This window comes from Eschrichtius robustus, chromosome 4 (assembly GCF_028021215.1).
Source record: "Eschrichtius robustus isolate mEscRob2 chromosome 4, mEscRob2.pri, whole genome shotgun sequence".
NCBI lineage: Eukaryota > Metazoa > Chordata > Mammalia > Artiodactyla > Eschrichtiidae > Eschrichtius > Eschrichtius robustus.
This window is the reverse complement of record NC_090827.1, coordinates 77,703,395-77,727,646: the sequence shown is the minus strand read 5'-3', so window position 1 is coordinate 77,727,646 and position 24,252 is coordinate 77,703,395. Positions and strand designations below refer to the sequence as shown.

The window sequence follows — 24,252 nt, the reverse complement described above, 5'->3', positions numbered from 1 at the left end:
ATAAAATAAATTCAAAAAAATTTCAGAAACCTCAAAAAAAAAAATGAGTCAAGCTCTTACCTAGGATGCTTTATTGCTTCACTGTAATAACTAGCATTTATTACAAACTGCCCAGTCCTGTGTTAAGCTCCTTGCGTGTATTTATCGCATTTGGTTTGCATTAGAACTCTGTGAAATGAGGGTATTTCTATCATCATTTTCCAGATGTGGAAACTTGGGCACAGAAAGCTCGAGTGGCCTGCCTTAGGTCACACAGCTAAGCCTTGCCTACGTTGGGGTGGCAGGTCTCCAGAAGTCAACAGTATTTATTCAGCCAGGTTGTAGTATCTGCATATGCCCTTAAGACCCACTCATGAGAAGATTGAATTGATTGAAATATATTGCAATATAAATTCTTGAGAATTTTTGGATTCAGTTTACTGTCAACGTCGCTCATATGGACTAGGAAGTACTCCTTTTTTTTTTTTTTTTTTGGCCGTGCCACGTAGCTTGTGGGATCTTAGTTCCCCGACCAGGGATTGAACCCAGGCCCACAGCAGGGAAAGCACCAAGTCTTAACCACTGGACTGCCAGGGAATTCCCGGAAGTATTCCTTTTTTAAAGGGGATAAATAATTGAAATAATAGCGTCTCCATTTACCGCTGTGCCCATTTTCATTATTTAATGCACTGTATGACTTTAAAGATAATCCTAACCACTTCATTCCCACATTCTGGCCCCTTCATTTAGATACTCAGCCTAGTGGGCACACAGTCTCGTCCATAGCACTTCTCATATTGTTGGTGCTCAGTAACATTTTTTTTTTTAAACATCTTTATTGGAGTATAATTGCTTTACAGTGTTGTGTTAGTTTCTGCTGTATAACAAAGTGAATCAGCTAAACGTGTACATATATCCCCATATCTCCTCTCTCGCGTCTCCCTCCCACCCTCCCTATCCCACCCCTCTAAGTGGTCACAAAGCACCGAGCTCATCTCCCTGTGCTATGCGGCTGCTTCCCACTAGCTATCTATTTTACATTTGGTAGTGTATATAAGTCCATGCCACTCTCTCACTTCGTCCCAGCTTACCCTTCCCCCTCCCCGTGTCCTCAAGTCCATTCTCTACGTCTGCATCTTTATTCCTGTCCTGCCCCTAGGTTCTTCAGAACCATTTTTTTTTTTTTTTTTTTTTAGATTCCATGTATATGTGTTATTAGCATACGGTATTTGTTCTTCTCTTTCTGACTTACTTCACCCTGTATGACAGACTCTATGTCTGTCCACCTCACTACAAATAACTCAATTTTGTTTCTTTTCATGGCTGAGTAATATTCCATTATATATATGTGCCACATCTTCTTTATCCATTCATCTGTCAATGGACACTGAGGTTGCTTCCATGTCCTGGCTATTGTAAACAGTGTTGCAATGAACATTGTGGTACATGACTCTTTTTGAATTATGGTTTTCTCAGGGTGTATGCCCAGTAGTGGGATTGCTGGGTCATATGGTAGTTCTATTTTTAGTTTTTTTTTTTTTTTTTTAACATCTTTATTGGAGTATAATTGCTTTACAATGGTGTGTTAGTTTCTGCTTTATAACAAAATGAATCAGTTATACATATACATATATCCCCATATCTCTTCCCTCTTGCGTCTCCCTCCCTCCCACTCTCCTTATCCCACCCCTCTAGGTGGTCACAAAGCACTGAGCTGATCTCCCTGTGCTATGCGGCTGCTTCCCACTAGCTATCTGTTTTACATTTGGTAGTGTATATATGTCCATGCCACTCTCTCACTTTGTCCCAGCTTACCCTTCCCCCTCCCTGTATCCTCAAGTCCATTCTCTAGTAGGTCTGCGTCTTTATTCCCGTCTTGCCCCTAGGTTCTTCATGACCATTTTTTTTTTTTTTTAGATTCCATATATATGTGTTAGCATACGGTATTTGTTTTTCTCTTTCTGACTTACTTCACTCTGTATGACAGACTCTAGGTCCATCCACCTCACTACAAATAACTCAATTTCATTTCTTTTCATGGCTAATATTCCATTGTATATATGTGCCACATCTTCTTTATCCATTCATCTGTCGATGGACACTTAGGTTGCTTCCATGTCCTGGCTATTGTAAATAGAGCTGCAATGAACATTGTGGTACATGACTCTTTTTGAATTATGGTTTTCTCGGGGTATACGCCCGGTAGTGGGATTGCTGGGTCATATGGTAATTCTATTTTTAGTTTTTTAAGGAACGTCCGTACTGTTCTCCATAGTGGCTGTATCAATTTACATTCCCGCCAGCAGTGCAAGAGGGTTCCCTTTTCTCCACACCCTCTCTAGCATGTATTGTTTGTAGATTTTTTGATGATGGCCATTCTGACCGGTGTGAGGTGATACCTCATTGTAGTTTTGATTTGCATTTCTCTCATGATTAGTGATGTTGAGCATCCTTTCATGTGTCTGTTGGCAATCTGTATATCTTCTTTAGAGAAATGTCTGTTTAGGTCTTCTGCCCAGTTTTGGATTGGGTTGTTTGTTTTTTTTTGATATTGGGTGCTCAGTAACATTTGATGATTATGATTGAACTTACTGTTAATCTTCTGTGAATCAGGGCTGCTGAGCATCTTCTGATCTGGGGGTGTACTTTGCATGACATCATGGAGCTACAATTGATGCCGTGGTTGGAAGGTGCCCAGATGAAATATTTGTCTGGGTTAACAAAGTGGAACTGAGACTGGTCATTTATACACACCTTCAGGGGGCAACTTCATCCCTTCTTTAGAGCACCTTTGGTCTGTCCCTCTCCATGGATTCTGTTTCTTCCATCTTCAAATGCCAGCAGGCCTCCTATTTTTTTTTTTTTTTTTTTTTTTAACTTTTAAGCTTGTTTGACTACAGATCTATTTCTTCTGTGCTTTCTCCTGCCACAGCTCTCTAAGAAGAGGTCTACACTTGCAGCCTTTAACCTTGAAGCCAACAGAAATTCTCACTCAACTGAAATTGGATTTCCTGTGGTGTCTTTCTAACCAAGTCTGGGGAGGCTTGGTTCGTTCCCTTTGACCTTGCTCAGCCTCTGCCCTGGGACCCACCCACCTTCTCTTTGAAACCTTTTGTGTGTTGCCTGCCTTGCCTCTTTAGCCTCTCCCCTTCCTTTCTGGTGGTCTCATTTTCAAAAATCTCTTTTGACTCTTTCCTACCCACTCTTAGCTGGTAAGATCGGTACTCGTTGTGTTCCTCTTTTGTCTACAAACCCTTTCCTTGGATTATTTGTTCGTGTCTTTTAACTTCACAGGTATTACTCTTGCTCCACCATCGGAATTTCGGGTTGTCAGGTGAGAAGTCCATCTACCGCCCAGGTAGCACCTGGGAGCAGGTCTCTTGCTTTTCCCGTCCCTGTCCCTTTCTGACCCTCCCTTTCTATCGCCATCTCTGCCCTGAACTTGTGGAGAGGCTCCTGGTATGGCCTACTCCTGCTGCCGCCCCTTCCTCTACCTGGCTTGGATGGCTTTTGCTCCTCCTTCATAACCCACGTCAGTTCTGTCTCTGACCTTGTATGTGTGCAGGGGGCACAAATCCCAGGCACATGAACCATTCCCCCCATGATCCTGCAGAAGTGGCTGAAAGCCCCCCAGGGAGCTCTGTTCTCCTGGTGCCCCAGCCCATCTCACCCAGGTCATATGTGAGTCAACCTTTTGTATTTTTCATGGCACTCTAGCCACTAATGTGCTCTTCCTCTGGCAGTATCAGATCTTCCTCTTTTCGTCTCAAATCCTTGCTGTGGGTTCTGTGGCTTCTGCCTACCTTAGGACCAGAGCTTTTCACTGGTTTCCCTGAATCTAGTTGACCTCTGGTATCTCACTGTGCATGAGTGTCTCGGTGGTATGTATCTCTGGTACATGTCTGTCTTTTCTTTCTCCTCTTCTGATATTGTGAAAATCCGGCCCACTTCTTTTTCTTTAGCCTAAAGCTAAACCTTGTATCTTTGTTTCATTATTCTGACATTGAACACTGTGTACTTTAAGCTCCGGAAGTGTAAGGACCGTGTGTCCCATTTATGTGGATTTTCTCCCAGCACCTAACAATGCTTTTGTAGATCACAAGTAATGAACAGATACTTGCCTTCATGCTATAGATGCATGTGTGCACAAATGAATGAATGAATTGGCTGCTGTGAATTTTCTAAGGTTCAAGTTTCATATTCGGAGTCTATAGTTTATATCTTTAAACTAGTTTCCTATGTAGGAAACCTCTCTAGGCATTAGGTTGATCAGGCCGCAACCCAACGTAGGCCAGGAAATCTCATGATCTGACCATTAAAATAAGATTTTCATTTTCTGCCTTATTATTTGAAACTTACAGATAGTCCTTTTTTGATGACCATCACCATATAAGGAGAATTGCATAGAAATAACTGAATTCACAAAGTTTTAAGAAAAAGCCAAGTTAATCATGATCATGTACATTTTGCTTAAAGAGTGACAGCCCAGTAGTTTTTTTTTTAATAGTGCAAGATTTTGTTTTTGTTGTTTCTAGACTGGGTGTCAGCATGTCAGTATCATTGCAATGGCCCATGTTCAGAGTAGAAACTTGACCCCGCTGTGTGTTTAACCCAGAGAAGGCCATGGCATCCAGCAAGTCTTGGCTTGCATACCAAGGGTGACCCTCAGGATTAATTGAGGGTTGCAGAAAATAACTTAATTTTCTAGATGAACTTGAGAAACTTTAAAAAAAACTCTCTCCCCATAAATAGCTGGGCAGCTTTGTCCTATTTTTATTGTCGAGTACACAGAAGATGGAAATCAATATTGGAAGAAATCCTTATTTCGCCTAAGAAAAAGATCACATTCAACACGATTTTCATTTTTCTTGGCAGGCTCTTCTCAACCATCTGTGAGTCCAGGGGAACTGTCTCCACCATCCATCCATCCAGCAAAATCAGAGTTAATTGTCAGCGTCGGGGATGAGATTAGGCTGTTATGCACCGACCCAGGATTTGTCAAGTGGACTTTTGAGACTCTGGGTCAATTGAGAGAGAAAACATACCCAGAATGGATCACCAAGAAAGCAGAGGCCACAAATACAGGCAATTACACGTGCACCAATGAAGGCGGCTTGAGCGGTTCCATTTATGTGTTTGTTAGAGGTAAATGCTCAGCTTTCTTTGATGCTATACTTAGAGAACTTTATATCCTGTCCTTAATTAGGGATGACATATAGATGGCTGAGTCATGGATAAAATATTACTGGCTGGGTCTAGGAAGCATAAGACAAAAATTTTTTTTTGTTCGTTTCCCCCGTCTTTTGATACATAGTGGCTTTGGGTATGACTCCAGCTGAAGGTCTGCAAGGCTGTGATACTCTTCCTAATGAGATTACAATATGGTTTAGCCCATTTGTCCTGGTGATGTGAGTAAACCCTGAGAATAAATTAGGCCCTTTGGGAAGGCGGCATTTTAATGCCTTGAGATTCCAGATACTCCCACTTAGTAAAAACACTTCAGGGAACTAAAGGCCTAAACAGATCAAAGCTTCAAATGAATTGACCCACTTTTAGGGAGTAAATTCCAGAAAAATAACTCAGTTGGCTAAGCACACCCTGTCCTTCCTAGGTTCTTAATAGAAGTCAGTTCATTCATTTAAAAAATTATGACCTCTTAGAAACAAAAGGAAAATGTGATGGTTGGATTTCTGTACCTCATCTCATGTGATGAATGCAGTGATTCATCTGTGTTTGTGCTTTTAATATCCTTGTCAGGAGGAGATTTCCTGGGGGGCTAGGGGCAGGGATAAGGGAGGAGTCTCTTTTTGCTGTTGTAAAAACTGAAGCACTTAAAGCTTAAGAGACATACCCACAGTATAGGAGGAGAAATAGTTTCAGTTCTAGTCCTGGGTTTGTACCTGGCCTGGGGTTGTCCTTGCAACCTCATGCATGGTATTGTGGAAGAGGACCGAATAAATTTATCCTAGATTGTGGATCTGAGCCCCGCCTAGAGTCACAGTTCCTCACGGCAACACTTGGATGAGATCACCTGCTCTGTCTTCCTTATGTAATTGTTATCAGGGAGACAAAATTGTGCAAATTCTAGTTCTGTCAAGGGTTAGTAAAATTGCCTCTCATGTTCTCTGTACAGAAGGTTGCCGTGAAACTGACGCTGCCTCGCCTTAGTTTATCTTTTACTCTTTCCTGGGTGGGTAGCTGCAAAGAAAGACACGTTGAAAAGCCACAGCTAGCCTCCGGGTATGGTTCCATAATTGTTGAGCCGACCATGTCCTGTTCTTTGACATTCAAGAAGGTACTCTGTAATTTCCAGGTGGTAATGAAGTATCATTCTGCTTATGAATAGGATGGGTAGACAGCTGAATAAATAGGGAAACTGCTGCATTAGCCAAATCAGTCTCACAGAGCTCACAGATTTTCTTGATGGGGGAAGTCATCCCCAATAACTTAGAACTGTACTTAATTATTACCGATTTAAGATGTTCGGATGCTTAAGTAATGTGTCTTAAACAGCAATGAAGGAAATTGGGACATTGCTGTAGGAACTATGACTCAAGTGACTGAGAAAGAATAGATGGAAAACTAACCAGCTATAGCCTCGAACCGTATTTCAGCCATTATGAGATAATTTGTTTGCAGAGTAACTTAGAAAGGCTGGGAGGTGCATAATTTGTTTTGGAAAAAACTCTTTGAAAATTGATCAAAATTATATGATAAGTATATTTCAATTATGTCATTGATTTTTGTGGGACACCCGATTTACAGATGGAAAGGACAATTAAAAAACATTTTAAGTGTAATCTGTTGGCCCAACCCTGTATCTGTATTATCTTTACACAGTAGAGGCGGCAGCATATTGTGTATACAGAATGAGGTTTGTATTTGCTAATATGAGGTCCCAGTTGACCGGAGGCTTTCCCAGTCCATGCCTGGTGTCCTGGCATAATTATTAAGAGTACCCCTTTCAGTCACAAATATCCTGGTTTGGACAATCAAGTATTTGCCATAGCATTTCTGAAACTCATAAACTCCCCGTGTGCATATCAATTTATTTGATTTCTAGAAGTTCTATTTATACATATCTTTCAAGGAATATGAATAGAGTGAGACCCACATGTTATTTATACTGTGTGGCCTCCTGATAGTTTTCTAGATTCTATTCAGAAGCTGGAAGATCCTGGAGACTGGGAACTCTGGAAAGAGGCCCACGCAGAGGGGTTAGGGTTTTGTAGGAATGAAAACACTAAACGACAATTTTATGATGATTCAGTTTTGTTCATTTTCAGTCTTAATTTTACTCTATTGTTACTTATAAGCTGATTGAAATTTATCTTAATGAAGAAAGAATTGTGTGGAATGTCCCTGTGCTCAGGGTGTTCACTGGGTTGTTCTTAGGAACTTTCTGAAACCCGTGTTGTTACAAACAATGGAGATGCTGGTAATTCTCTCACTTTATAAGGAAAAACATCTGGACCCTTCCAGCTCCTTCTCCACATTGATGTACTCTGCACTGTTACTACTGATTATCATACAAGCTTCAGGCTGACCCATGGGGTTCCCATATTCCTTGCTTCTTAGCACATCTTGAGTACTGATAACACGGGTTAGTCCCCTTTTTAAACATTTCTTATTTTTTTCCCTTTCCTCTCATTGAATACCCTCACATGGCTCCTAGATCGTGGTCATTTTGCCTCCCTCTAAACCTCTATGTTCTTCTTTTAATTCATAGGCTCTTTCCCATGCTTCTCCCTTAGTCTTGGAGGCGTATAGTACATATTTGACTTTGAAGTCAAGCACACTTGGGGACAAATGAGGCAAGTTATTGTATCACCAGAGGGAAATTATTTCACCTTTCTGAACTAAATAGGTCTTCTTACTTGTTAAATAGATTAAAAAAATATATATATATATATATATATATGATTAATTCGGAAACTGGTACAACAAGGAAGTATATTTGGACACTTTTCAAAAAAGTGATAAAGGCTCACACAAAAGTAGAAGTTGTGTCAATTAGATAAGATCAAAACAAATTCCAGATTGGACAGTAAGTGGGAAAGTCCTGAACAAGGTATAATTCTACTTTTCCCACCCTATTAGATACCATCAGGCTGGCTTATTCTTGGCCCAGTTTCTTTGGAGTGTTACCTGCTGTAGAAAAAAGGTAACTATTACAATAAAATATTCCCAGAGCTTTAAGAGTTCAAATTGTGATATAAGTCAGACCTGGCTTTGAGTTCTATCTTGCCATTTCTGGGCTGTGTCACTTAAGGAGAGTTACTGTTTTTGAGACTTCAGTTTATCGATAAAATGGTGATAATGATAGCGCCTGTCACATAGGGGTGTATTGAGGATTAAATGAGAACGAGAAGTGTGTAATGGTCCAGGCTTAGTGCCTGACACGTGGAAAGTGTTTACTAAGTGTTAACTCTTCCTTATTAGTATGATTCGGATAAATTCTACTTTTGTTTGCAAAGAATAAAGTCAGCAGCCATTTGGGCCACCAGGGATTGTTGTTATGAGCGGCAATATTTTAGATTTTTATAAAATGTTCCCAGTGTCTGTGACCAGCCATTCAAACTACTGATTGTTGATATGCTGTAGATCCTGAGAAGCTTTTCCTGGTTGAGCTTCCCTTGTACGGGAAGGAAGGCAACGACACGCTGGTCCGCTGTCCTCTGACAGACCCAGAGGTGACCAATTACTCCCTCATGGGGTGCGAGGGGAAACCTCTTCCCAAGGACTTGACGTTTGTCGCTGACCCCAAGGCCGGCATCACGATCAGAAACGTGAAGCGCGAGTATCATCGGCTCTGTCTACACTGCTCGGCGAACCAGAAGGGCAAGTCCGTGCTGTCGAAGAAATTCACCCTGAAAGTGAGGGCAGGTACGGGCCCTTGTTTGCTTTCTTCTGGGAGTCAGAGCATCCTGTGATCTAAAAGAAGACTTCTCTCTTCTCACTGGTCCAACTTAGTATGTCACTCAGGTAGCTTCTCAGATCGTTTCCCCCAGCCTCAAAATAATGCCGGCTGCTTGTGATTACTTTATTTCACAGTCTCCATCCCATGTGTTGGGTCCATGACCACCTCCAGCTGGGTGTGTCTACCAGGGATGGGCATTCAGATGGTCCTGGGGACAGTCTTTAAACCTACTGACATCAGGACATCCCAAAGTTTCATAATTGCACAAAGTGTTCCTTCCAAGAGAAACTCATTGGGAAGCCTTAGTTACACTGAAAAGATTAGCATACAGATTATTCACTCCTTGATTTACTATTGATCTATGAATTGACTTCCTCCTCAGCTATTTAATTTTAATACCTTCTCAAACTATTCACAATCTGAGGAGGAAAGTACCAGCTGACTTTGGACCTTGTTATTAATGTGGCATTATGTAGAATATTTTGATAGCTGGAAGATACCCAGATTTTTGTATTTCAGATATCATCTAACTCAACACCAGATGGCATTTAGCTATTGAGTAGTTTTTATTAAGGCTTTTGAAAAAGGATGCTCTTTGGAATTAAGGAAAGTTTGATTATTTAAAAACCTGTGATTTTAAGAAATAAGACGTTATTTTTACAGCGCATGGGAAAGATGCCTGTTTGGTTAAAAGAATATAATTAGTTGTTGGTCACATTCTCATGAAACCATCAAGTCAAATAAAGATGAAGGCAGCTTCACTATGCCAGGGCTTCTACCTATTTCAAAATAGCATTGCTCAGGATTATTATAATCTCAAAGTAGACAGTCCATCTTTTTCACTCGGTGTTAATGAAGTTACTCGAGGGATGTACAATTTAATTGCTGATGTCTTCAAATATACAAGTAATACAGATCGGTTAGTACCATACCTTATATCTTATTTAAAAGGCCACACAGTGAGCTGGGCACAGCTGAGGAAAAATGGTAAGTTAAAACGTTATGCTATACTACAGCCAGTTACTTGAGGGCCATGTTTCGTTTTATTCTAGCCATCAGAGCTGTGCCTGTTGTGTCTGTGTCCAAAGCCAGCTATCTTCTCAGGGAAGGGGAAGAATTTGCAGTGATGTGCTTGATAAAAGACGTGTCTAGCTCTGTGGACTCAATGTGGATAAGGGAAAACAGCCAGGTGAGTGGATTGTTTTCTCCATTTGCCTCAATGTATCATTCTCTCTGTGTGGGAGAGTTGAAGGTTTTTTCTTTAAAAGAGTCTATTTTTTAAAAACTTTATTTTCTTGAAGTAGAGTTGAGTTACAATGTTGTGTTAATTTCTGCTGTACAGCAAAGTGATTCAGTTATACATACATGTACATTCTTTTACATATTCTAGAAAAGTCTGTTAATTGTCCTGGGGATGGCTCAGCTGGTGTGTCTGTCAGGGGTGGAACTGTCTAGAGTGTGTACAGACATGTATTTACCCCTTTCATTGCACCATATGTAGATGTGTACATTCATTATGAGTAACAAAGAAATGTCATTTTGTAAATTTATTTTGAGAAAGTCGTAGAGAAAACTTCAGACTTGTTATTACTCCTCCATGCTGTTTCTTTGAATGACTTTCGTGGGGGAAAAAAAAATTAATGGTTCAGTGAGTAACTACCTTGATTTTTAAAGCTACTATGGCAACTATTCAGGCCAGATTATTTAAAATATTGGGGAAAGTTGCCAATTTTTTTCCTTCCATATTAACAACATAAGTCAATGGTCTCAGATGTTAGCCAAGAAGCCCTTCCCTCTGCCACGGAGAGGCCTATCCATTTGAGAGATTTCTTTTTGTATGGATCTGATTTCCTCCTTTGAGGCTGCTTACCCGAGGTCAGGTTGCTAATGGTTTTCTATTTGTTTTAGTCGCTATTAATAAAATGGTTGTCATCAATCTGAAACATTTGGACACGTTTAGGTTATCATTCATTTAACAAATGCATATTGAATGTCTACTGTATGTCAGATACCGTGTTAGGCATATCTTAAAATTAAATGAATTTTAGCCAGTTATATTTGAAGGTTTTTCTCCCTCTCTACTACTCGTATTAATTACAAGGTCTTTAAAATGTCCAGTTTCCCTAATATTTTGCCTTAAGATTCCCATTGACTGAGTTTTTAATAATTTTTGTTTGAATGATCTTGGCCAACTAGTTAATTTGCTATCATGGTAGTTTTTCTTTAGTACACACATGCGTATTACATTGGAAGAAAGGAAATACTGTCTTTTCATCCTCCTCTTCCTCTTCTTCCGCCTCATGCTCTGTATTCAACATTGGCTGTTTCATGCCTGTTTAGAGAATCCTTTGCTAAACAAGTAACTATGGTGATTAGCATAATGCAAACCATTATGATGGCGTTCGTGTAGACCTGTGATGGATGATACCTTGCTAAGTGAAGCCTGCCATTAACAGGAGAGTGGAACCAATGAGTCAGAGAAACAAGTCCTATCATAAAACCAATAGCTTACATATGAATTTTTGACTAACCTTATAGAACACAGTCCCATATTAATTGCCTTTCTATGATCCTTGATTTCAGATGAGAGAACAATTTACGGTGTGTGTAACTGAGCCTCTACATAACTTGAAAATTAGCCTTTTTGAGATGAGAATTAAATTGCCTCAGGCAGTTTTGTTCTGAACCACTTTTTCCCAGGAGTCCTGCATGCCATTCCCAATTAATCCACTGGCACTGGTAGATAAGCCTGCAGTGTTGGGAACTCTTTGGGGAAATCCCAGTGAGCACCTCCAAGGGTTAAGGAAAAGCAAATCACGTGCAAACAATATGTAATGTGTGACTTGCAGATGGGGCTCATGGCTGTATGCCAGGGTTCATCCATGAATCTTTTATTGATATCCTTTGGCTTAATTTGGAATACCTAGCACTGTTATAGCACTATCAAATTCTTTTAAAAATCCATAGTATTTGATCTGGATCATTTAGAATAAGTTAAACTCACAATGAAATTTAGGGTAAAACAACTGTTGTAGTATTTTTGCAACTGTTTGTTTTAAAACGTAAGAGAGTCTTGGAGTTTATTCAACACTGTGAATCTTGGTTAGCTTTTCTAAGGTTTCCAAACCCTCATATTTTTGCTTGCTTTTATTATGATCTTTGACAGTATCCTAAATTATGGCCTTCGGGTTTGGGTGTTGATGTATCAATTATTAACAAACTATTCCTTCTAGCACCAATGTATTCATTGTCCTGTTTAGCTCCCTAAACAGGGACTCCTGGGCTCTTGCAGGAACTAGAAGGAAGATACCAGGAATCTAGAATATAGTCTTGTGACCTGTCCATTGTCACTCTGCCTTTGCCGAGAAGTCTGTAATATGATGGACTGGAAAAGGCGAGAGAAAAATGTCACTTGCCCTTTGTCTCTTCTTAACAATTACTCTCAGGCAGGAAAATGTCAGCTTTCTGCCAATTATTAGAAGAATCTCTTAGAAGGGATTATCTTCAAATTGACATAGTGCTCCAAACCGGAAAAGCCTTTAAAGACCTTTATTCTCTCATTGCCTTTTAGAAACAAAAGCTGAGACCATAGTGGCATCCTTGACTTGGCCAAGATCTCACAGTTAGTTAACCAAGCAGGTTTCTCTTCTTTTTAATTCCAAAACATTCAACTTTGGCAGTCAGCTTTTATGTATGCTTATCTTAGTGAAAAGAAATTTCCAAAAATATAATAACATCAGAAAAAAGAAATAGCTATAATTCTACCACTGTACATTAGCAGCGCTGTGCAATAGAAATAGAATGTGAGCCTCCTATGTAATTTAAAATTTTCTAGTAGGCACATGACAGAGTAAAAAAAAAAAAACGTAAAATTGATCTTAATGTATTTTATTTAATGCAATATATCCAAAATATTTTATCATATAATTAATATTAAAAAAAATTTTTTAAACATCTTTATTGGAGTATAATTGCTTTACAATGGTGTGTTAGTTTCTGCTTTATAACAAAGTGAATCAGTTATACATATACATATGTTCCTATATCTCTTCCCTCTTGCGTCTCCCTCCCTCCCACCCTCCCTATCCCACCCCCCCATCCCACCCCTCTAGGTGGTCACAGAGCACTGAGCTGATCTCCCTGGGCTATGCGGCTGCTTCCCACTAGCTATCTATTTTACGTTTGATAGTGCATATATGTCCATGCCACTCTTTCACTTTGTCACAGCTTACCCTTCCCCCTCCCCGTATCCTCAAGTCCATTCTCTAGTAGGTCTGCGTCTTTATTCCCGTCTTGCCCCTAGCTTCTTCATGACCATTTTTTTTTCTTAGATTCCATATATGTGTGTTAGCATATGGTATTTGTTTTTCTCTTTCTGACTTACTTCACTCTGTATGACAGACTTTAGGTCCATCCACCTCACTACAAATAATTCAATTTCGTTTTTTTTATGGCTGAGTAATGTTCCATTGTATGTATGTGCCACATCTTCTTTATCCATTCATCTGTTGATGGACACTTAGGTTGCTTCCATGTCCTGGCTATTGTAAACAGAGCTGCAATGAACATTTCGGTACATGTCTCTTTTTGAATTATGGTTTTCTCAGGGTATATGCCCAGTAGTGGGATTGCTGGGTCGTATGGTAGTTCTATTTTTAGTTTTTTAAGGAACCTCCATACTGTTCTCCATAGTGGCTGTATCAATTTACATTCCCACCAACAGTGCAAGAGGGTTCCCTTTTCTCCACACCCTCTCCAGCATTTATTGTTTCTAGATTTTTTGATGATGGCCATTCTGACCGGTGTGAGATGATATCTCATTGTAGTTTTGATTTGCATTTCTCTAATGATTAATGATGTTGAGCATCCTTTCATGTGTTTGTTGGCAATCTGTATATCTTCTTTGGAGAAATGTCTATTTAGGTCTTCTGCCCATTTTTGGATTGGGTTGTTTGTTTTTTTGATATTGAGCTGCATGAGTTGCTTGTAAACTTTGGAGATTAATCCTTTGTCAGTCGCTTCATTTGCAAATATTTTCTCCCATTCTGAGGGTTGTCATTTCGTCTTGTTTATGGTTTCCTTTGCTGTGCAAAAGCTTTGAAGTTTCATTAGGTCCCATTTGTTTATTTTTGTTTTTATTTCCATTTCTCTAGGAGGTGGGTCAAAAAGGATCTTGCTGTGATTTATGTCATAGAGTGTTCTCCTTATGTTTTCCTCTAAGAGTTTGATAGTGTCTGGCCTTACATGTAGGTCTTTAATCCATTTTGAGTTTATTTTTGTGTACGGTGTTAGGGAGTGTTCTAATTTCATTCTTTTACATGCAGCTGTCCAGTTTTCCCAGCACCACTTATTGAAGAGGCTGTCTTTTCTCCACTGTATATTCTTGCCTCCTTTATCGAAGATAAGGTGACCAAATGTGCGTGGGTTTATCTCTGGCCTTTCTATCTTGTTCTATTGATCTATATTTCTGTTTTTGTGCCAGTACCATACTGTCTTGATTACCGTAGCTTTGTAGTATATAGTCTGAAGTCAGGGAGCCTGATTCCTCCAGCTCCGTTTTTCTTTCTCAAGATTGCTTTGGCTATTCAGGGTCTTTTGTGTTTCCATACAAACTGTGAAATTTTTTGTTCTAGTTCTGTGAAAAATGCCAGTGGTAGTTTGATAGGGATTGCATTGAATCTGTAGATTGCTTTGGGTAGTAGAGTCATTTTCACAATGTTGATTCTTCCAATCCAAGAACATGGTATATCTCTCCATCTGTTGGTATCATCTTTAATTTCTTTCATCAGTGTCTTATAATTTTCTGCATACAGGTCTTTTGTCTCCTTAGGTAGGTTTATTCCTAGATATTTTATCCTTTTTGTTGCAGTGGTAAATGGGAGTGTTTTCTTAATTTCACTTTCAGATTTTTCATCATTAGTGTATAGGAATGCTAGAGATTTCTGCATTAATTCTGTATCCTGCTACTTTACCAAATTCATAACATAAAAATTATTGATGGGATATTTTACACTACTTTTTCATATTAAGTCTTTAAAATCTGGGGCATATTTTATATTTACAACACAACTCAATTTGGACCTACTACATTTCAAGTGCTCAGTAGTCTCAAGTGGTTAGTCCTTATAAATGCTATATTGCCCACATTTTTTTTCATGTTTATTTTCTCTCTCCCCTCATGCGTATGTATTAACACATGGTTGCTGTCTTAAGGTACACTCATTTTATGCTTTTTACATAAAAGAAGCATTTTTCTTATTTTCACGTATTCATAATTTTGATACCTGGTATACATTTAGGTCATCTCCAATTTTTCACCGCAGTAAATATCTTGGAGCTTTTGTTTTCTATTGAGTTGTTTCCTTGAGATAAACTTGCTGGAGTTGCTCAGTCTGAACATGCTTCCAAGTTGCTTTCCAGAAGGACTGTTCGGATTTACAGTACTGTCAGAATGGTCTAATGCTAATAGGTTCACCATAACCTGGCCAGGGAATCACCCTTGATCTTGTTCCATGTCAATATCAGCTCCTGTTTATTTACTTTTCTAGTTGCTTCCCTCCCCCCATTGTAATAGGAATGTGTTCATGTTACAGAAAATTTGGAAGATGCAGAAAGCTCTATGCTATTCCTTTTAATCTTTTCACAGAGTGGTTATAGTTTATATTATGGTTGTTTCCCCATGACGTTTTCCATACAAGAAATCTCTCCATGTCTTATCTGCAGATAAATATTAACAGTGGGATGGTGATATCACAAGAGTAAATGCACAACCTTTTCTCTTCAGCTCATGTGTAAATAATTTGGGATTTTGTCTTATATGTCTTATATACTTTGGAACTCCCTTTAATACTTGCCAAAATTCTGCTGGGTAAGAACTATAGGATGAATTTTCGAGTTAGTCTTAGACACTGTAAGTCTATTTTTATTCATGAAAATAATATAAATGTTAATAAAATAGAACGATTGTTACTAGTGATGTGTTTTCTTTCAATCACTGGGATGTAGAATAGAAAAAAATATATACAACAGGAAATATTGATAGGATATAAATATGCTGACTTGTAAAATATCAGTATCCTGTATTATTTCTTATATAAGAACTTTTAAAATTTGGCACTGTTAAAAAATATTTAGCACTGCAGAGAATTTGGAATTATATATGCTGTGGTTATTAAGAAATGAATTTTCATGTTTTTCCAATCATTAATAATGACTATCTTTCAATATAATCCTGTAATATGAAGTGTTCCAATGACAGACTTGTCATGATGTTTTATTATACTTACTTAAGTAGTGTATAATGAATGCTAATACGGAGAAGTTAATTGCTGCTATTTTTAACTTATCTAGGAAAGATCCTGAATATAAATTTTATGGTAATCTTTGATTTTTTTCCCTCCCCTTCTGAAATGAGCAGACTAAAGAACAGGTGAAGAGGAATAGCTGGCATCAGGGTGACTTCAATTTTCTCCGTCAGGAAAGATTGACTATCAGCTCAGCAAGAGTTAATGATTCTGGCGTGTTCATGTGTTATGCCAATAATACTTTTGGATCAGCAAATGTCACAACAACCTTAGAAGTAGTAGGTAAATATCTCTGGGAATGGATAAATTACTGGCATAGTGAATGAAGAAATTACTAGATAGTTTCCTTTTTACGTTAATGGAATGTTGAACAGATTCTTAGGGTTTTTTTAATTACTGAATGAATGGATGAATATATGAAAGAAAATGATCTTTGTAGCCTCTTCCAACTAGAGCACAAAAGCAAATTCTACCAATTTAATAGAGGCAAGTGGAAAGTTGTAACTGTGAAGCTGTTTGAACATGTCATTCTCTGCTTACCTCCCCTACCTCAACAAATAAAATGTAGGTTGAGCCTTTCCAGAAACTCTAGTCCTTGCTGAATGACTTGAGTTTGGAAATGGATGGAGACTTTTGTCTGTGGAGGAAGGCATATGCTTAGAGCTTAATGTATTTCTCTGAATCTTTTGGTGAGGTTCCTCAGCCTTTTGGTTTATCGTTTTATGATTCATGGGCTCTAGTCACCCTTTGTAGCAGAAAGGACTGAATTGGCTTCTCCTCCTCAGTACACCCCTGACCTCACCCTGTCATCCAGCCTTATAGGCTGCAGCATAAACCTTCAGGAAGGCAGCCCACCAGGCGTGGGTCATTGATTCTACAGAGCATAAACTGAAACATGTAACCTGTGCCCTAACCCCATCATATCTGGTATACACAACTGGTTTAGTCTTCCGTGCTTTAGAAATCTTACTGAATATTTATTTCCCAAGCATCTACTTAATGAGATCAGAGTGTGGTATTTTGAATTACTGAAAATAATAATAATTTTAAAATTACTTTGTTGACACTTTTCTTGTCTTTTGAGTACTGTTTGCATTTAATCTATTTTCTTGTCTTTTTAATGCAACCATATTCTCAGTGCTTGACTTTGATTAAGTACTTGTAAGGTGGTGAAATTCATCATGAGCAATAATAAAATGATGTGATATTTGTTTTCATTTCTCTCCTTTCCCCCATATTTCTTCAATAATTTATGTACCAATGTTAGAGGTCTGCGATTTATCCCACAATAATCTCATATGATTTTGGCGTTTCTGCCCATGTTGTAATGGAAAGTATCTCACCAGACTGAACGTGAAAAAGACACTTTACTTGCAATTACAGAGCCAGCCCAGAGAAAGGGTACTACTCTGTCCCTAAACGTGATTGTGAACCATTTATTAATTTGAATAAAAGGCTATGCTTTTAAAATATTAAACTCCATAAGTGCTAATTTGCTAAGTTGATTAGGGAGCATGTTGATATATCAGCTTCAGCTCCAGAAAGCAATTAGTAGGGATGTTTGGAGCTTATTATTGTATGTAATCAGATTTTTAAAATCCATTCATCAATTTCCAAGAATATAACTGTATAACTGGAAAGACTTGAGGCCATGAAACCTGAATCTGGCTTTGTACTGTTTCAGGAGTGGGTTGGGATGGGACGAACAGTAAGAGACAAAGAGAAAAGTAATTTCTTTAGGGGCTGGGAGTAGGATTTGGACACAGTGTGGAGTGGCGCAAAACACAAGGCTTTGGGGTGGCCCCAACCTGGTTTTGAGTTGGAGCTCTGCCACTTAACTTTCAAATGCACCCCACTTTAACTCTGCCTGCATTTTCTCTTCCGAGAAACATAGCCTCTAACTCCCAAGGCTGTGGAGGGAGAAAGGCCATATATTTTGCAGATGTGCCCGGCACAGTGTTTGCACTTGATTAAATGTTAATGTCTCATCAATTTCTTAAATCATCCTCTGTAACAACCCAGGTGGGGTTCTTTGAGTCTAATAATTCTTACACTTCATGAATTTGAAGCTGTGTCCTATTATAGGACATAAAACTATATTGAGCAAACTGGACTATAGAAAACTCAGGAGAACTTTAGTATTTTGTATATGATGATACGGAGAGAAATCAGTGGAAATATTCTGGTCTGTGGTGTTTGAATATTTTGCATTGTGTGATATCTTTGAATTTATGACCTTGAGTACCTGAAAATTTAACGTAACATTCAGACAAAACATTTACTTCCTCAAAATTAATCTAAATTAGCTTAAAGAATGGCAGGGGTGTACCATTTATGATTCCGGTATTAGAACAAGGTGGTGTTCTCCTTTCATTTGGATGATTTTTGATTTTCACCTGAAAAGTATTTTTTCCATTGATACAGAGGACAGTTTGACTCCATTTTTTTATTCTGAATCTGTAGGAAACTAAAGGAGAGTTAAATACTCTAATGTCAACCTCATGTGGGCCATCAATATATTTAACCAAACAGTGCCAAAGACAATGGCACTGTTTGGGTAAATGATAATATAAAATGCTATAATTAATTTTCAAATTTTGAAAAATAAATAGAAGATTAAAGCTCTTCCATAATTCCACTAACTTGATATAACCATTTTTAGGATTTGGTATATGGTTATATTTTTATATGCAACAGGATTTTAATTATACATACAATTTTATGTTCTCTCTCTTTCTCACTTAAAGTACGTGGAGACTCTAGGCTGTGCTGCAGTAAAGAGACCAGCCTTGGCTTCTCACAGACCTGTATTCACATGTAGGCTCTGCTTTGGGTAGCCAGCTATATGGCTTTCCAGGACTTGATTTCTTTTTCATCTATAATTAGGGGTTACAAGCGTTCTCTTTCAGTATTGTTATAAGTTAAATGTTTGTCATAATTATTAAATAAAGTGTATGCTAAAGAACTTAAGGCAGCTCTTGGCACATAGTAAGCATTCCATAAATGGAGGCTATAAATATGATATTGGCAATTATTTTATTATGGTCTTTTTCAAGCTCTTCCTTGTATTATTATTATTATTATTATATAATAATTTCTAAGGGCTGCTTTATTTACTTAACCAGTTCTCTATTTTCTCATTTTTAAAATTATTATGACTAGTGTAAATAGCATTTCTTTTTGCACATAGCCATCTACCTCACTAAGAAGAGTTCTCGGATTAAATTGAAAAATAGATAATTTTTAAAAATCTATATTGCTAAATGCTTTCCAAAAGAGTTGTGCCCGTTTACAAAGTGTAATTCAGTGTGCTACTTTAATTACACTTGCAAAATTATTGAGTTTATTTCAGATTAGTTTTGCTATTTTTCCATAGAGTGGGTATACATTATTTTTTAACAGCTTTATTGAAGTTTTGCTACTTTTAATATGTGAAAAGGAATGCCTTATTTAAATTAGTAGTTTATTTTTCCTTCTATATTTTCATGTCCTCTTTTTCCTATTACCTTAATTAATTTTCCTATATATAGATATTTTTTGAAAATGTTTATGTATTCAGGTTTGTCTTTTATGATTTTTATTTCTTTGGTTGCTTCTAAAAAGCCTAGAAAACTCCCCTCGCCCTCCCCTCCACAAAGTTTGATAGAAGTAAATTCCGTTGTTTAGTTAAAAATATGGTTTAATTATTAAAATACTGTCCTTGATTCATTTGTGATATATGATATCATAAGAAGATCTAAGTTTATTTTTCTCTAAATACTAAATGACATTCTTGCAACATTTTTATTAAATATTGGGGCTCTCTTCCCCTTCTTGATTTATGACATCTTCTTATCACATACACAATTATATTGGATCTGGGTATGGGCTAACTATTTAGTCCAAATACTTTTTAGCCTAATAAACATCAGGACTGGTAGTTCTAGAAGACTTATAAGATGGTGATAGATCTTTAACAGACTTGCTTAAGAGACGAAGATAAGAGAATAAACATTTCCAATGTGTGTCCTTTCTCACTTTATGACCGTGATTCTCCAAGAGCAAAATAAAATGTAAAATGACTAGTCAAAATTCTTACTTGACATTGCCAATTAATACTGGAAATCAGTCAATATCTTTATAATCCAAAGATGAAGTTATGTTATTTGTCAAGATTTTGGGGATAACAGTTTCTTTCTGTCTCATTCTGCTGTGATTAGATAAAGGATTCATTAATATCTTCCCTATGATGAATACAACAGTATTTGTAAACGATGGCGAGAATGTGGATCTGGTTGTTGAGTATGAGGCATATCCCAAACCTGAACACCGACAGTGGATATATATGAACAGAACTTCCACTGACAAGTGGGAAGATTACCCCAAGTCTGAGAATGAAAGTAACATCAGGTAAGAAAAGGGCCTTGTTTGGGGAATTACACGTTCCCCCCACCCCGTCCCCTTGGCTTACCGGATCCTATTTCTGTGACCCGTCAATGTATGAGAGGACAGCTGATACAGAAGGAAGTTTGGGGCTGCTTCCTGAGTCGTCATTTCATTTTGCTGTGTGTTTAGAGCACACAGAAAAGTCCATGCGTCAGTTTTCTTGTTTGTAAATTGGAGGATAGTTCTCTCCTAGAGTTCTGAGGATAGTTCAAAGCAGTGACTAGCATATACTAGGGACACATTAAATAATTCTCTTCGGAGAAAGAGAAATGTTAGTGCCTTTAATCATTTTTTTAAAACTGTAAGAAAACTAAGAATCATTAAGCATCTTTGGGCCAGGCGGTGAACCCAAGTTTCTTTTACATCAGACCTCTTGCTCTCTTTTTTTTTTTAATTTTTACTTACTTATTTATTTATTTATTTATGGCTGTGTTGGGTCTTCGTTGTGCACGGGCTTTCTCTAGTTGCGGTGAGCAGGGGCTACTTTTTGTTGCAGTGCATGGGCTTCTCATTGTTGTGGCTTCTCTTGTTGAGGAGCACGGGCTCTAGGTGCACGGGCTTCAATAGTTGTGTCACATGGGCTCCGTAGTAGTGGCTCGCGGGCTGTAGAGTGCAGGCTCAGTAGTTGTGGTGCACGGGCTTAGTTGCTCTGCGACATGTGGGATCTTCCTGGACCAGGGCTCAAACCCGTGTCCCCTGCATTGGCAGGCGGATTCTTAACCACTGCACCACCAGGGAAGCCCCAGACCTCTCATTTGATCCTAAAAACACTTATAATAAAAACAGTAGCAATAGTGACACTTCATGTAAGCTGTGTGTGCTTTTTTCCTGCCATGTGCTGTTCAAAGTCCTTCATGTACATTAACTCAATAATTTTGGTCCTCACAAATCCGATGAGGAGGCACTCTTACTTCCCTTCTTTCTATAGAAGAGGAATCTGAGACCTAGATGGGTTAATTTGACCAAGAGCCCACGGCTGATAAGAGGTAGGTGCCTAGATAGAGTTAGTATTTTTTCCTAGTCAGGAGCTCTTGGCTGTTGTAAGAGTGTGGATAAGAAAGGATGCTGTCCTGGGCCTCGGTCTAAGGGTGGGAGGGAAGAGGATGGATTGGAAGGTGTCCAGGCTTCCTCCTTAAAGGTGATCGAAGGGGTAGGAAAGAGGCAGGAGCTGAAGATGCTCTCAGGAGTCTGGTTGTGGCAGCCCGGTTGGATGGTAAGAGGCAATACTGTTCGAGGGGGAGGGGAGAGGGAGGGGGCAAAGGCAGTGAGCTCAGCTTGGGGTTTGTTGAATTTGAGGTTGACTGTGGGATCTTGAGCGGGGATGTTCAGGTAGAATGTATCGTAGGTCAGGTTCCCTGGATGCAGCGCCTGCGGGAGGGATTCACAGGCAAGGTCTTCATTAAAGGAGAGAGAGCCCTGGCGGGGAGTTGGGGGGAACAAGGTAGAGAGGGGAGGGGAGAGAAGAAAGGGTGTGGGTGAGCCACAGTCCGGTCCCAGGGACACTCTGGACTGGGGGCGTGGGACGTGAGCATAAGTCTGTAGAGGAAGAAGGCATAGGACAGGGAGGTCTGGACTAGAGGTCAGAATTTGAAAGTTGTGAGCAGACAGTAAGTAGTTCAGGGGAGCGTGGATTGCCCAGGGAGCACGTGCGGTGTGAGAGGAGAGACTGAACCAGCCACTGCGTGTCGAGTCTGTTGTGGGGGTCAAGGGGCGCCCAGGGCACTCCATCCACGCTGGAGCCCGTGTCAGTAACGCCCCCGATGGTGGTACTGCGTGCTCAGTTATCACAGCCATCTATGATGTCCTTGCTGTGAAACAGAAGGTCAAATAGCACATGCTGCAGAGGACACTGGGAAGAAGCAGCGGGGGGGTAGGAGGAAAGCCAGGAGATGGTGGTGTCACAAGAAGGAAGGTGAGGGCAGCGGTATTGACCTTGCTGTGTGACCCTGAAGCATCTGCATGGAGACACCTACATGGAGATGCCTGCCAGCCTGGCGTTTTGCCAGGCAGGTGCTGCTAAAGCAGGGCAGGCGAGTTCAGGGCACTGATGAGAGGGAGGTTGAACAGAGGACCAGGGCAGAGAAGGATGCGTCCGTGGGGACAGCTCAGGAAGAGGAAGAGGCTGCCATCTCTGTGAGGTTGGCTTTATGCCGAGAGAGCCTTTCCCCACTCTGTATTCTCACACGCCAGGCATCTGTCCCAAATGAAATATATGTGTGTGTTCGTGTTTGTTCATGTGGATCTTGTTAATACTGAATTAAGTGGGGCATATTTTTCCAAAATAAGCATGTATTTCCAGGTAGAAACTGATAAAGCCACACGCTCCGAGGCAGGCCATCCACAGGTGACTGATGGGTTGTCCTTTCTTTGTAGATATGTAAGTGAACTTCATCTAACCAGATTAAAAGGGACCGAAGGAGGCACTTACACATTTCTCGTGTCCAATTCTGATGCGAATTCTTCCGTGACATTTAATGTTTACGTGAACAGTGAGTAGAACGAATGGCTCCTTATCTTTTTATTTTTTTATTCTTTTAAGTTGTGGCTAGTGTTTGTAACAGCTGCTGCACTGAGTTCATTGTGTACTGGGTCAATAACGTTTCATGATAATTTGACCTTAACAAAGACCTCGTGGTTTGGTGGTTGGAAGACTGTGTACAGAAACCAATTCCTTGTCCTACATACATTTCACTGACCACATGACCTTGTAGCTGGCGCTCAGATGCTGGGTGCTGCCTTTGAAGTCAACAGAGGAGCCAAAGAAGTTAAAAATAGCCAACAGTTTGCGGGAGAATGTATTCTTACTGATTGTTGAAATGGGGAGGCGGAGGTTGAATAGGAGCTAGATGATGGTATTAGGTGGGAAAGAAGTGCTATCAAGCCCTGACAAACAGTTTCTCGTTACAACGCTTTCTCTTTCGGGGTTGGGGTATTCTTTGTGTGAGATGAATGCAGTATCGATCAGCCCAGTGGGTCCCTACTGCGTATCGTGTGGAGACTGTGGGAGAAGGGAGCAGGTGGTTTGGGGTGGGAGGATGGCAGTGGACCTGGGAACCTGAACACCTGAGCCCTGTGTGGCCCACATCGCACAATGTCTTGGGGCAGCTTCTGTGCACAGAGGCTGATGCCTGGGGCTGTGCCCACCAGCTGGGACTTCTGCCAAGTGTAGGGCCTGCTCTTGGCTCTGCTCTGGGGCCACCTGCATGTCCCAGGAAGGGTGACAGGTGCCTGCCACACCACACCAGCCAGGGGACCAGAGGCAGGAGGCCTCCAAAGACGCGGAATCCCAAGGGACCGGCCCACAAAATGACCATCGGGAATTAGCCATCCTGGGCATGGTGGGGGTGGGGGGTGGGGAGGGCGTGAGGAGACAACCTGGAACAGTCCCTAGAGAACAGCTAGGTAACAGTTTGTGTGTGTTGGGCTGCAGGATGGGAGCCAATTCCCTGTCCTCCAGGAGCTTATCACTTGCTGCATGGAGTGATTTTCCATCGTTACTTCACTGATACTGCCACTCACTAGCGTGGTGGCGAGCGTGATCCCTTTACAAATGAAGACAGGAAGCAGCTAGCAAGTGACACTCAAGACAGATTTTTGATGGCTCATCTGGAGTCTTTTGTCAAT

General features: G+C 39.8%; 1 protein-coding gene across 1 annotated transcript in view; it reads left to right on the top strand.

Moving 5' to 3' along the window:
* KIT (KIT proto-oncogene, receptor tyrosine kinase) overlaps positions 1-24,252 on the top strand; it is an 83,291-nt gene that overhangs the window by 32,473 nt on the left and 26,566 nt on the right. Inside the window, exons 2-7 of the mRNA XM_068542210.1 lie at positions 4,855-5,124; positions 8,584-8,865; positions 9,952-10,088; positions 16,317-16,485; positions 20,403-20,592; positions 23,002-23,117. Of these exons, the coding sequence (XP_068398311.1) occupies positions 4,855-5,124; positions 8,584-8,865; positions 9,952-10,088; positions 16,317-16,485; positions 20,403-20,592; positions 23,002-23,117 (1,164 nt within the window). The remainder of the gene's footprint in view (positions 1-4,854; positions 5,125-8,583; positions 8,866-9,951; positions 10,089-16,316; positions 16,486-20,402; positions 20,593-23,001; positions 23,118-24,252) is intronic.